Below are 12,771 nucleotides of genomic sequence, written 5' to 3' on the forward strand. Positions count from 1 at the left end.
TTTATGGTAGGGCTAAGCGTTAATATAATCCCCCCAGAAAACTACTCAATAAAAGGAATACTATTAAGATATGAAATACGACGCACGGTATCTCCGACTCGCACGGTTGCCATTGACGCTGAAAGTCTGGGGAAGCTATTTTGGAGAGAAACTTACACCTCATCGCCACAGAGGGCGTCATGCTTACCTTGATAAGGTCTCTGGAGAGCCCTGGGGAAATAAGCTATGCATATTTGGGCACCCAAAACAGCCTGACAGCGTGTGACTTCAGCCCACATATCCAGCTCTACAGTTCGATAACACGCTTTGCTTCTAGCAATGCATAATGATATTCGATAATTATATACTCTCACCATATAACTCGAAACTGGACTCAGAAACAGCTAGCTCGGTTATACAGCATACACGGCGAGAAGCGAATTTACGATTTCATTGATCCTACGATCTATGACTAGGTAGTCTCTAAGATCAAAGGAGTGCGTAAGTGGCATCGGAGCTAGGAGAAATTGCCCGACTGGCTCCTTAGAAGAGAGATTGTCTGGGGAGCGATACGCTACCGTAGGAAGCCTGCTCGCGGTTACTACTACGAATAATCTACGGTCGCGAAACAGCACGCGGCTCAAACTAGGAAGGACTCTTCCCACTACATAGCCCGACATGGAATTAAGATGATGAAATTTTCGGAAATTTAAAATGTCAGGCGGACTCCACTGATCGGTAGTTGAAAACTCGGCCACGTTACCTCCCCAGCTTGGAAGCGCGTGTAAATATTCCCGTGCCAAGATACCCAGGGTGCGATCCAACGGACACTGCAATTTGAGATGCTGGAACTCAAAGGCGGAACAAGGTCCGACTTTCCACCACGATCGAACAGGGACCACTCTCGTACAGAAAAGTTGCTCAGAAATCAAGTGGGCATTGTTCTTCTTTATTGAGGAGAGATGGCATTATCTTGCAACATTATGGTACTGATGGTACTGACTTCCAATGCGTCACTTTGGCAGTTATTTATCAATACGTCTCGGCGCCTATTTTACTCGGGAACTACTTAACGCTGTATATGAGGCGTAACGTACGGCTATTTAGCCTAACGCGCTTCACAAGCGCCGCGTTTGCGGGTTCAGATCTAGGCTATTCTACCATCAGCTCTACGTTAGGTATACGCAACTCGGCCTGTGGTTTCTGAATAGCCCGTCGATATAGGACTATATCAGCTGCAGGATACGAGAAAAGGAGCAATGCCCATATGGAGAATACTAGGTTGCACGCAACATGGTGCAGAAGGAAAACCAGGTTTGCGAACTACCTAGCTAACATACTGCTGACGATGCATAATAAGATCAGATAATATCGATATCCCCAAGGGTATCATGTAATTAGACGGCTGCCCTAGGTTCACGTGATATTGCCTCTCTTATTGTCATTGCGGTTTCTTTCCCGTGGCGATAAGGTCGGGAGAAAGGAGGAGAATAAATTGTTACCACGTGCCGGTCTCCTTTTTGGGGTTGGTTGGGGTGTAGGCATCATCTTTCCTGCTAAGGAGTTGGGTTACAGCGAGCATATGCATTACCTTTGGATGACAGCTGCACCTCAACAAGAACGGGCCCTATCAGAGGCATGTCTGGGGAAGACGTGGTAGATTCGCAGCATCATATTCTGTCACCTCCATGCACCCAACTTTCTCCAAAGGACCGGAAAACTAAAGCTCAAAGATGTACAATAGCGGAACTACGCCATCCAAGATCTATTATAGGAAATGATTGACAACCCTTTTGGTGGTCTAGATTAAAGATAAACATCTTATACGTCTCAGTGCCACATGTATCGCCAATCCGGTACTACCGCATCTTATAGATGCAGTGAAACGGCAAGGCTCGTACAGATGGGGCCTCTTCAAGCCACTCGAAGCTCGAGAAGCCCGTCAGAATACACGTTACCAAATCCTACCATACGTACTGGTCGACATTGGTGCCTGCATCAGTGGGAGCTGGCCGACTTGTCACGTCCAGGTCCCCAGATCGTGCAGGTAAGACATGGTACATATGCTTGCAGACGCCCACAAGGCTTAAGGCTCCCGATGTTCCGTTCGGTATTGGGGACGACGGGAATTTTTGAGAAATATGCCAACCTCTCTCAGTGGTCGATCTCATGACGGAATGCTACCCCAGAAACGGCGGGTCTGCTCCTAATTCAGACTGTCCCTCCGAGAGGGTCCATTGGGTTACCATTCGGCAAACTGCGATCTGGGGTACAACATGCAAGTGCAGAGATTTGCGGTCCAATATACCATAAGCCGTACGCGCTAGATCCAGACATCCGAGTGCCCTTGCAGATCGAAACACCAGCATCCAGAGATCCGTCGTCGTTGATCCGGAGAGGCCCTTCTCTTCTCTTCTCTCCCGGACTCGCCTTCGCTCCGGTTGACGAGATAGCTACGGACATTCTCGCTAGGCGTCCCGAAGGCCACACCTTTTCTAGCAAAGATTTGCGCTTCGTTGTCGTACCCCAACACGAGAAACACGAGAAAGAGTCTTGGCCGCCCTTATTTGGAGATCACGGAGCCAATCCCAGATACTGAACCAAACAAAACACCAGTTATGCTATCCAAACTTTTTGGCATCGATACACATCATGAGGACTCTAATCTCGAGATATACTGACAAATATGGCCAGCCGAAATTGCAGGCAAAAACAGACTGCGGTCATGGAGTAACTTTTTTTTTTCCAACCCAGAAGCCTGGTATTGGAGGTCATGTGAGAATTAAAGCCTCCTTCATCACATCTAACAAGATTACTTAGACCGATCTTCACGTAGTTCGTTGTCGTCATCTTCGTTGCGAGATATCGGCTACAAGTGATCACCTGTCCGCATCCCAAGTATCGAGTTGACGGAGGCTGCCCGTTGAGTCCTAGTAGTTGGGGTATCACAATACATACTACATACTTCACCGTCCCACATTGAACTTATCTAGGTACTTTATTACAAGAGCTTCCTACAAGCAACCGAATCGTCAATGATATTAACTCTCGAATGATGTGAACATGCCACGATCTACATGCATACTCTCTTCTACGATTTGCCCCCTTAGTCATAACTTCTCAAACGAGTCAAGATTTCTTAGGGGGTTTCATAAAATAAATGAAGCGCGGTTCCAGACCGACGAACATCAATTAAATATTTTGCCACTGCTACTCAAAATCTGCACATATATGTACATATACCAGGTCGTATTGTACCTAATGACATGCGAACGGTCGATCTTTTCTTCCATTCGGCCCCCCTGCCTGCGTTATCGATATCGTCTTAATACTAGCATCTTCTAGATACGAGCAGAAAATATACTAGGTCTTCTAATCCAGACGCTTAACAAACGGATAAGTGATAATAGTCATGTCAATATGTAGGATCTAGGTAGTTACACTCCCGGGGATCAGTGCAGAGTTTATTTGTTAGGCCACGTCCAAAGAAGCTTTTGCCTCGTCCGCACGTTGAGGGCCCACTAGGTTCCGTTTTCTGATCGTCGGTGGAAAATCCGGGGGTGGATCTTGACTTGTCCTTCTTGGGGCGTCTTGGACATCTCTTGGTCGGGGGTTTCGACTTTGGTTCTAGCGTTCCCGGCTGATTGCGTTGCGCATTTGACGAACAGACCTCGTGGGTACCTTGGCGTTAGAGACATCATGAACCTCTCGATTTGTAACTTCAATCATAAATCTAGTGTAGGTTAATAGTATCTATAATGAGGCGCCGTTTGAGTGTACCTACCCGGTATTTCTAGCAGTATTAGATAGACATAATTGATCAAGATAGGTGGATAATAACTATCGTGGTCACATTTACATGTCTAGCTAGTCCCAAGACATGGATTCTTTTTTAATCGTCTCTCGCCATCACCGAACGAGAGCGAGGCCAAGAACACGTGTAAGATCATTATACAAATTATGCCGTCGTAGCTTTCTTAAATCATGCCCCCTCGCTTGCCCGAGTTCCTTATATAATTTCAAGATTTCACATAGCCTAGCACGCTAACTTCAACAAACGCACGGTACTAGAAATACACACTTGAGTTAGCCATCTTTTTACTCCAAATTCGGAAGATCCCATCCGTCCATGGAAGAAGATAAGTTATTAAGACCCTCGAAGTTAAAATCCATGGGAGCAAGAGAACGTCCGGAATTATTAGCAGGCGGATTGGAAGTGAATATGAACATGGATGGATCCGACATATTCGAGCCGGATGGTCCATTCCCCATGTTCCAGGTATCGAAGCCGGACTGCCAGTTTACACCATCCTTAAGATACCAGTCTTGTCCATCGACGGCGTAAATAGAATTCGGAGCCTGGTTTCGTCTCGCACCTTGGGGGGCTTGGTTAGAGCTAGTACTGTCTGGAATTCGAGGGAAAGTCTGTGGATAGCTGAGAACATTCTGTGTAGCCGGAGGCTGGCGCCAGTCCGGACTACCTAAGTCGTTTGTATCTAAGGGTACCGAGTTACCCATAATAACCACACTATCCAACACTGGTTGCGGAATTTGTGCGTCAGGTTGGAAGCTGGGTGGCGATGAGGTTAGATTCTGCATTATCTCGGGTGTAACGGTAGATCCCGGACCGCCTATTGGTGATGGGACTGAAGTCGGAGGAGTATTGTGATTCGCGGGGCTGTGTTCAACCTTCCCTTGCGGCGACATCGCAACAGCTGGAGGCGATGGAGATATAGCCATGTGCGAACGGGGCGAAGGTACGTCGGATGTCTTGAAAGTACCCCACCTTTCATCCGTACGCTGTAAAACATGAGAAGCCTCTTCAGGAAGCTCAACATTCCACTTACGAGCGAGAACACTAATTATGCTAAGAGTTCGTCGCCCACAGAGCCAATCTTCTGCAATCTCTTCGAGATGCTTTACACCGTGAATGATATCCCTCCTCGCCGTCTTCTCGGGGAGATTGAGTATATGAATAGTGCAAGCAGAATGTAGCATATACACTGCAATATTACAGATTTGGCGTAAGTTGTAGAGCTTCTTATATAATCTCATCAATTTAGAGATGGCACCCGCGTTTGCGGTACATATTCTCCGAGGAGACACATGAGGTGGCAAGGGGGACGTAGCAGGGGAGTATTTGAGAAAAGGGCGGAAGAGATGAATATATTGAAGATGGAAGAACATGCTAAATTTTGTCAGCCATGATATCTCGACTCTCGACTGTGATGATAGAGAACTTACTGCATCAAAATGACGTTAGGTAATTGACCTTCCTTGGGTTCAAGTTCCTTGGGTAACTCCTTTCGCCAATCCTCAAGGCGCCGATGTAGTTCGCTCAGCTTTTTGAGCTCGACTGACTTGCCGCTCGACCGCCCTATGTGATTTGGATGATAGAAAAATAAGAGAAGGTCGCCACTAATTTCACACAATTTAGATAATTGTAGACCGACCGTGCGGGTTCGCGACGGCTGCTTCGCCGACTCGTCAAAACCAGAGTCAGTATATGGACACCAGGGTTCGGCATCTTCGTCCGGGAAAACGTCATATTTGGGAACGCTGTAGGAATTTTTTGGTAGTTGAGGGAGTCGACCTAAGTAATTTGACCAGCACTTATCGAACACGAAGCAGCCCCAGAAAGTGACTCTCCGCGCATCTATCTCGTGGTCGTCCAAATTATCGTTATCGCCCTTGATGCCACCAATGTCTAGATTGAGCCCTAAATCTTGTGCCATCCTGAAACTCATACCGCTATATACCCAACCCTTAGCTTCTCGACCACAGCCTGCTTCCCGGACAGACATAAGAGCTAAAGCTTGAACTGTCGTTAATCGGGGCTTTTCATACTCGTCGTTGTCAACGATCAATCTCTTAGCCTCGGCGAAGAAATGATCTCCTTTGGTCCAACTATCTCCAGTTGTGCCGAAGGCGCAAGTAGCATCGGTAAAGTGGCACCCTAGCGCGAGCATCGCATTGACTAATAAAGGCGAGCAATATGCAACCTTATTCGGCGAGATATTATATCTCCCTTTTAAAAAGTCGCGATAGAACAGAGCCCGTGACAATGTGGTGAAGTACGGATAATGCCAGTTGAAGTACATATCAAGAAGATGTTTGACAACTCCTCGATCCTTGGTTACATCAGACCAACTTGTAATAGGATCTATATCGGCTGCTCTAGTAGTATTCCGGGACTCGTATTCTGGATTCGGGGCCCCATGTATATCCCAATGTATCAGGTGAGAGGTACCACCGATGAAGCGCGTCGAGCCGTTCTCCAGCCGCAACTCCCCCATCTTCCGGGCAAGGTCTCTCTCGCCTTCAACAGGCATGTCGGTAGTATAGTCATTCTCTATCTGATCTTCATCTTCTATTCCCACACTGCCGAACTCTTCCTGCTTGAGAATCGACTCGGCCACAGCATCCAAGCTATCGCAGGTTCGTATCCTCTTGACTACTTCGGGGACATCTTCTTCGTCTGCATTAAGGATAGCTTCGATCAGGATTTGGAGAGTAGAATTGCGCGCCTTCATACTGTCGATCTTCTCTCTATAAACTCCCTTTCGGCGATGATCCGAGTTGGGATCGTAAACACACTCGGTACCATACACGCTCGCGCACGCGGCGCAACTCGGGAGTGCGCCATCGCATTTCGATTTCCGACGACGACAAGCTATACATGCGCTGCAGACGCCAAGGTCAATTTGTCAATTTATATCATAATGAAAGAGCAACTAAGAGGAGATTCGGTGTATCACGTACGTGCTGACGCAACGGCGTTTTTGACTGGACGGATCCCCGCCCCTCCTTGACTTCTTCTTGGCCGGGGGATGGGAGGAGTCAGTGAGAGAATGACCGGAAGTCAAGGCGGCGTGCGGTCGTAAACCCGACAGATCGGGCCCGTCCATAATAAAGTCTCACAGCAGCAAGCTAAGTTAGCTTAACAATAGTATCAGGGTATCAAGGTATCAGGGTATCAGTGTATCGGTGTATCAGTGTATTAGGGTAGGTATTAGAGCGAGGTTTGGCGGGAAAAGAGAAACGTAATAGAAAGAGCGCAGTTTTCAGGGCACATGCAAGCTAAGACTTGATAGACATGGATGTTGACAACGATAATACTTCCGGGGGAGTGCTAAAATGGCGACACCCTATCCGGTAGTTTGGGTCGATTGAGAAAGTAGCTAAAAGAGGTAGCCAATAGGTGTTGACGGGTCTTGATGGATCTTGATGGATCTCGATGTTGGTGCCGGTGCCAAACACTTCTTTAGGGATTTTAAAAAATAAGTATACGCAGAGAGGAACTCCTCTCTTGTTCCTTGTATGAATAGATAGTTTCTGGTCAGCTGGTGTAATATTCCTTGGTGGTAATTTCCAACTGGTAAATAGTAAGAGACGATAATGGCGTCGCGACCATTGGCCCATGGAGGGCTGGAGGGCTCGGCGGGGGCGAACCCTTACGGCAATTCGGTTACAAGATAATACGCTTGATCAAGAGGATTTCGGATTCATAGGTGAGATTATGAAACAATGTGAGATTATAAGATTACTTTGTCGATGGCGTACGCTCGTGGCCCAAAAAAGCAAGTACACGACGATGCACGACGCAAAAGATCAGCAACTTAGAACGAATAGATTTCATCTGCGGAAGTCAGACGCAGATAAGAATATGAAAGATAAGTCGCGCATCGATTATATAATCGGATAATCCGCCAATTAACGAATAGGGTTATGTACTACATAAGGAGACATCCCGCTAACCCACTGACCCGCTTCCGCTCTTACATGCGTTGAGCCGCTTGCTTACCTAAATCGGGAAAGGTAAGATATCTCATTTAGTTTTAATACTTCCTTAGACAACTAATAATGAGGAATTGGGTACCTATTGGGGGGTTAGATGTTAGGTACCTACCTAGACTTTTGGGGGGGTTAGGTCTCCTAAGCTCTCATTATTATAGATATTGTCGCTATTATCAATGGCATTGCTTTCTATAAGAACATATGCAATTAGCCTTCTTTGCCTTCCTAAAGAGTTACAGCATGCTTGGTGCCAAGATGCTACGCCAGTTCTATCGAATCCTACGTCCGTACAATATCATGCTCAAGAGCGAGATCCCTGTGAATTTCCACCTAATGCAAGAAGCCGAATGCGCAGAGTAAAGAAACGGATGTTCAAATTTTGGAAAGTACCTAATACCACAACTTCAAGGGGGAAGTAAACGTTCGTAATAAGCTTCAAACCAACAAGATTCAACGCTCAACTATAAACTTCATCCTTACCTAAACCCAAGCCCGTATAACACAGCATTACTTTACTCGCAAAAACGGGGTTGTTGGCTTTAGCCCAAAAGACCTTAAATTGCAGCCAGGACTGATGCGAAGTATTGTGTTCCTTATCTTATATTACCTATTGGCTATAGTTACACAAGATCAAACATTCGAAACATAAAACTACATGACATAGTATTTGTGAGGGGATTATCTAATGCTCATGTGAAGTTTGCCACAAACAGTTCAATAATACTGGGATAAGTTTTTGAATTGGATATGCTACCGAAGGTTTCAAAGACTATTCCCATACATAGGTGCAAAGGTGCGGGGCATACCTCTGAGGCTACCTACGGGGGACTTAGCACTCACTCCCTTGAGAGTAACTTGGCCAATCAAACCCATCACCATTTATTATCCATTACCTAAAGTCGTCGTGGTACCGGAACTAACCGATGGGTTCTATTTGGAATTGAATCACGTTATTATTGACATGGTCAGTCCATGTAAAATAAATAAAGGGAGACTTGGCTAAGGCGTTGGCTGCTTAACATTAACTTAGATAGATATGAAGCCTGTAAACTAACCTATTAAAAAGACTGCCGCGTCGGTCAACGGCCGGACCGGGATCGATTACCTACCGGCAAATCCCTCGGGATCCGAAGCAGTGGCTGGGGATTCGTCAATGTACGATTTGTTTGCTTTAATGAACAGTTCTGGCAACAATTGCTGCGCCGTAATTCAGAGGCCCTCGTGGATTATGCTCCTTACCTACTACACGTGGTTAGATAAGTGCAAGGAAGCGCGATGTCACAATATGTTGCAATATAAGGTTCTAGAAGACTGTCGTAATGGGAACCGCAATGGCCGGTATCCAGCTGAAATATAAATACGGGAGAGGGAAGCAACAATTACTCTCCTAATACATCGACATCGAATTATTCAAGGCACCATGCGTAATAATATCCTTCTCTTCTCTGCCTTCGCCCTCCAGGCTTCGGCCTTGAATGAGACTATCTCAGGCTACAAATACTTCTTATCCGGCCCCAAATTAGCCCAGACGAAGACCGAGTACGAGCATGCCGCCGCAGAAAAGGCCCTGTCGTTGGTCGAGGCGCGTCTAGACGGGCCCCTCCCTGCTCTCCCCGAGGACAGCGTTGCCGCCATCCTGAAGCTCAAGCAAGATATCGGCACCGACGAACTTAAGGTGCTACTAGCGCCCGACCAAGACGATGCCGACAAGTTCTGGCACGACGTGATCGACATGTCAGGCGACGGATGGGTACCTGCCGATGCGCGGGGCGTCGTTTTCCTACCCAACGTTTCGTTTGCGCAGTTCGCGGCCTGGTACGCGTCGCCGAACGCAGATGCCGCCAACCTGGCCGCCAACCCCGAGCACTACGCAAAGGACACTGCGACGACTCCTACGGGTCTTTCGTCCAAGATCCTAGAGGGCTGGGGAGGCGTGACTACCAACTTCACCATTCCTAACTTCGACGAGCCAGACCGGGCCAAGGACCCATTTTTACGGGAATTGCCCGACTTTCCCGTTCAACAAGCCGGCGACAAGGTCCTACGCGACGGGACCAGGTTCGGCGCTCTACATATTTCCCTCCGTCCCGTGAAGGGCGCTGATTACGGCCAGCCGATTGATGGATTCGAGGTGTACTCGACTGTGTGGTACCAGGACGGTGCTGAGGATGATCACTTGGAGCAGGAGCGCCGCCATATGGTCATTGAGATTGTCAACCTGACCCTCCAGGCCCAGAAGGATATCGAGAGCGGCAAGTTCTCTGCTTAATTGGAATGAGGAGCTTCTAAGCGATGTATATATGTATATTTCTTACCAGTTCAAGGAACGAAAGTTTATCCCAAGATGGGACGTCCCGGGTCCAAAATCAAAGGGTAGGCCTAAGGCATGAGATGAAAAATATGTGTTCAACTTAGTATTAATGTAAATAAAGCCTGAAATAACCATTGAAACCAATGTGCCATGTCTTATTCATAGCAGATAGCCGTACATGTACACGATCTCATAAAATATAAAATAATTCTATCTAAAAGGGATATCCAACCCGATTTAATCATCGCGTGGAAGCGCCTCGGCTTGTTTCGGTGGTCTTACATACCTCGGCTTATTTTCAACTCGGATTGCTGCTACCCATCTTATGCTTCACTGAGATTACCTATTATTCGACGTTTGAATAATAATACCCTCCAACATATTATCATTTGTTGCCGCAAGTACGTCATGAAGGACCTATATTTATAGGATAGGCCCTTCCTAGTGTACGTTCCTAGTGTACGTATGTACAAATAGCATTACTTCATTCCGTTTCTTGAGTCGAGGTTGCCCCTCACAAGGTAGGTCTTATTTGGTTTAGCTCCGACCTAAATCTCTGAACCGGTTCGCTGGAAAGATCTACATCAGATGTACCTAGCTAAGTGAGGCAGGCGGTGAATTATGCGTTAGCTCCTCAATAGACGGATATAATTCTAACCTCGAATATCCATGCAAGATCCCGCGTTGTGGGGGTCAAATATGCCATATACCGAGCAGTTTTAGGTCTTCAAACCAATCAGATGTTAGTAAGCGTATCCATTAGGGTGCTTAGTCTTCCCCCCTTTATTTAATATACTATACCGAGTAGCAGGGCAGCAGGGGTGACTTTTGCACTAGTATTAATTCTGCCAGTCTCGTGCGTCACTCACTTATTTACTGGCAGGTGCCACAGGTTTTTTGCTCTTCCCCAGCGCCTCGGTCTGTCCGGTCTTGATTCTACTGTGGTAGGTAATATTTTCGATTCTTCGCTGTCACATGAGTTTGTAAGACATCATCTGGTCCTTACAACTTTACCGAGCTAATATTTAAGTTAATATTTAAAAGCTCGGATGCGCCTCCGAACTTACAAAGCTTCCAATTCTCGTCTGTATGAAAACGCTATATCTATTAAGATATCCATTTGCTTCCTCCTTCAGATTTCCATTTCCTGCATACGCCCGAGTCTCCCGAGTCTCACAGAAATCCTTCCCCTCGTATAATTCTACTAGACGCTTCTCACATTTCTCCACCATGGCACCGGGACTCTTAAGCGCCAACGGCACCAACGGCACCAAAAAGCACAAGGTGACCGTGATCGGTTCTGGAAATTGGTGAGTCTATCCGTAGCCCGTTCTCTCGTACCTGAAAATCCTAATTGTAACGTGAAAAGGGGTTCGACAATTTCCAAAATCGTTTCTGAGAACACGAGAGAACGCCCTGATTTATTCGAGGAGGAAGTACAGATGTGGGTGTATGAAGAGGACGTAGAATACGAGGGCAAGACCCAAAAGCTTACATCCGTTATCAACACGCACCACGAGAATATCAAATATCTCCCAAACATCAAGCTCCCTACGAACCTCGTTGCGAACCCCTCCCTCGAGGATGCCGTCAGCAACTCGTCTATTCTAATTTTTAATCTGCCTCACCAATTCATCCACAGAATCTGCGGACAACTCAAGGGGAAAATCTTACCGTTCGCTCGAGGGATATCCTGCATTAAGGGTGTTAATGTTACCGACGAGGGTGTATTCCTGTTCTCGGAATGGATTGGCGAGGGTCTTGGTATTTACTGCGGCGCCCTATCAGGCGCGAACATCGCATCTGAAATCGCGGCCGAGAAATGGTCCGAGACTACGATTGCGTATGATCCGCCACCCATGGACAACTCGCGCAACCCGTCTCGAAACGCAACCCCTCGCTCCGCGACTCCAAACCGCAACTCGCCACTAGCATCTGCTGACGAGTTGAGCATCACTCCCTTGGCCGATACACAGCACCGGGATGTCAGGGGTAGGATCAGCAAAACCAAGCTAACTCCTGTCCCGCCCGAGTATCACCCTCTGGACCATGATACTTTCAAGACGCTTTTCCACCGCCCCTATTTCCACGTACGCATGGTTTCGGATGTCGCAGGTGTTTCTCTCGGCGGTGCTTTGAAGAATATTGTCGCTTTAGCTGCAGGCTTTGTTGACGGCCGGGGCTGGGGTGATAATGCTAAGGCGGCCATCATGCGCGTGGGACTACTCGAGATGGTTAAATTTGGCCACGAGTTCTTTGGCGAAACAATCTCGACTGGCACATTCACCGAGGAGAGTGCTGGTGTAGCGGACTTGATTACGAGTTGCAGCGGTGGCCGAAACTTCCGGTGTGCCAAGAAGGCTGTCGAAAAGGGCATCTCTGTCCAGGAAGTCGAGCAGACGGAGCTTAACGGCCAGAAGTTGCAAGGTACCAGCACGGCCGCCGAGGTCAACTCGTTCCTGAAGCAACGGGGCCTCGAGCAGGACTACCCGTTATTCACGGCCGTCCACAATATCCTCGAGGGACGACATACTGTTGACGACATCCCCGACCTTGTTGCGAGGACTTAGATATCATCCCAGCATGGCTAAAGTAGATTATAAGCAACATACCTAGGTAGGTAGTTGCTAATAGAAACGATGAATTGATGGGAAAAGCGTAACCGGAGACGTTTGGAGAGGGCA

At 47.3% G+C, this 12,771-nt stretch overlaps 3 protein-coding genes across 3 annotated transcripts; 2 read left to right on the forward strand and 1 right to left on the reverse strand.

The window, feature by feature from the left end:
• Positions 1-3,904: 3,904 nt before the first annotated feature.
• F5Y00DRAFT_177166 (fungal-specific transcription factor domain-containing protein) lies at positions 3,905-6,973 on the reverse strand. The gene is made up of 3 exons (XM_048004945.1): positions 6,742-6,973; positions 5,224-6,663; positions 3,905-5,167 (listed from the first exon to the last, which is right to left on the reverse strand). The coding sequence occupies exons 1-3, from the start codon at positions 6,885-6,887 to the stop codon at positions 4,078-4,080; spliced, it is 2,676 nt and encodes an 891-aa protein (XP_047868564.1). The 5' UTR covers positions 6,888-6,973; the 3' UTR covers positions 3,905-4,077.
• Positions 6,974-8,770: 1,797 nt separating this feature from the next.
• Positions 8,771-10,583, forward strand: F5Y00DRAFT_227216 (uncharacterized protein). Its single transcript, XM_048006448.1, has one exon. It carries the CDS (start codon positions 9,197-9,199, stop codon positions 10,043-10,045), a length of 849 nt encoding a protein of 282 aa, XP_047868565.1. The 5' UTR covers positions 8,771-9,196; the 3' UTR covers positions 10,046-10,583.
• A 734-nt stretch (positions 10,584-11,317) lies between these two features.
• On the forward strand, positions 11,318-12,657 carry F5Y00DRAFT_251193 (glycerol-3-phosphate dehydrogenase [NAD+]; the record flags this gene model as incomplete). The annotated part of the gene is made up of 2 exons (XM_048009806.1): positions 11,318-11,397; positions 11,457-12,657. 2 exons carry the CDS (start codon positions 11,318-11,320, stop codon positions 12,655-12,657), a joined length of 1,281 nt encoding a protein of 426 aa, XP_047868566.1.
• Between the last annotated feature and the right edge of the window lie 114 nt (positions 12,658-12,771).

This window comes from Daldinia vernicosa (assembly GCF_022497035.1).
Source record: "Daldinia vernicosa strain CBS 139.73 unplaced genomic scaffold F5Y00scaffold_6, whole genome shotgun sequence".
NCBI classification, from domain to species: domain Eukaryota; kingdom Fungi; phylum Ascomycota; class Sordariomycetes; order Xylariales; family Hypoxylaceae; genus Daldinia; species Daldinia vernicosa.

What these genes read in the sequence shown, in the direction of transcription:
- F5Y00DRAFT_177166 (XM_048004945.1), bottom strand. Translation starts at nt 6,887, where the DNA reads ATGGACGGGCCCGATCTGTCGGGTTTACGACCGCACGCCGCCTTGACT. An exon ending in AAACGCCGTTGCGTCAGCAC is followed by an intron (nt 6,664 to 6,741) that starts GTACGTGATACA and finishes TGGCGTCTGCAG; the next exon opens with CGCATGTATAGCTTGTCGTC. An exon ending in CCTAACGTCATTTTGATGCA is followed by an intron (nt 5,168 to 5,223) that starts GTAAGTTCTCTA and finishes GACAAAATTTAG; the next exon opens with CATGTTCTTCCATCTTCAAT.
- F5Y00DRAFT_227216 (XM_048006448.1), top strand. Translation starts at nt 9,197, where the DNA reads ATGCGTAATAATATCCTTCTCTTCTCTGCCTTCGCCCTCCAGGCTTCG.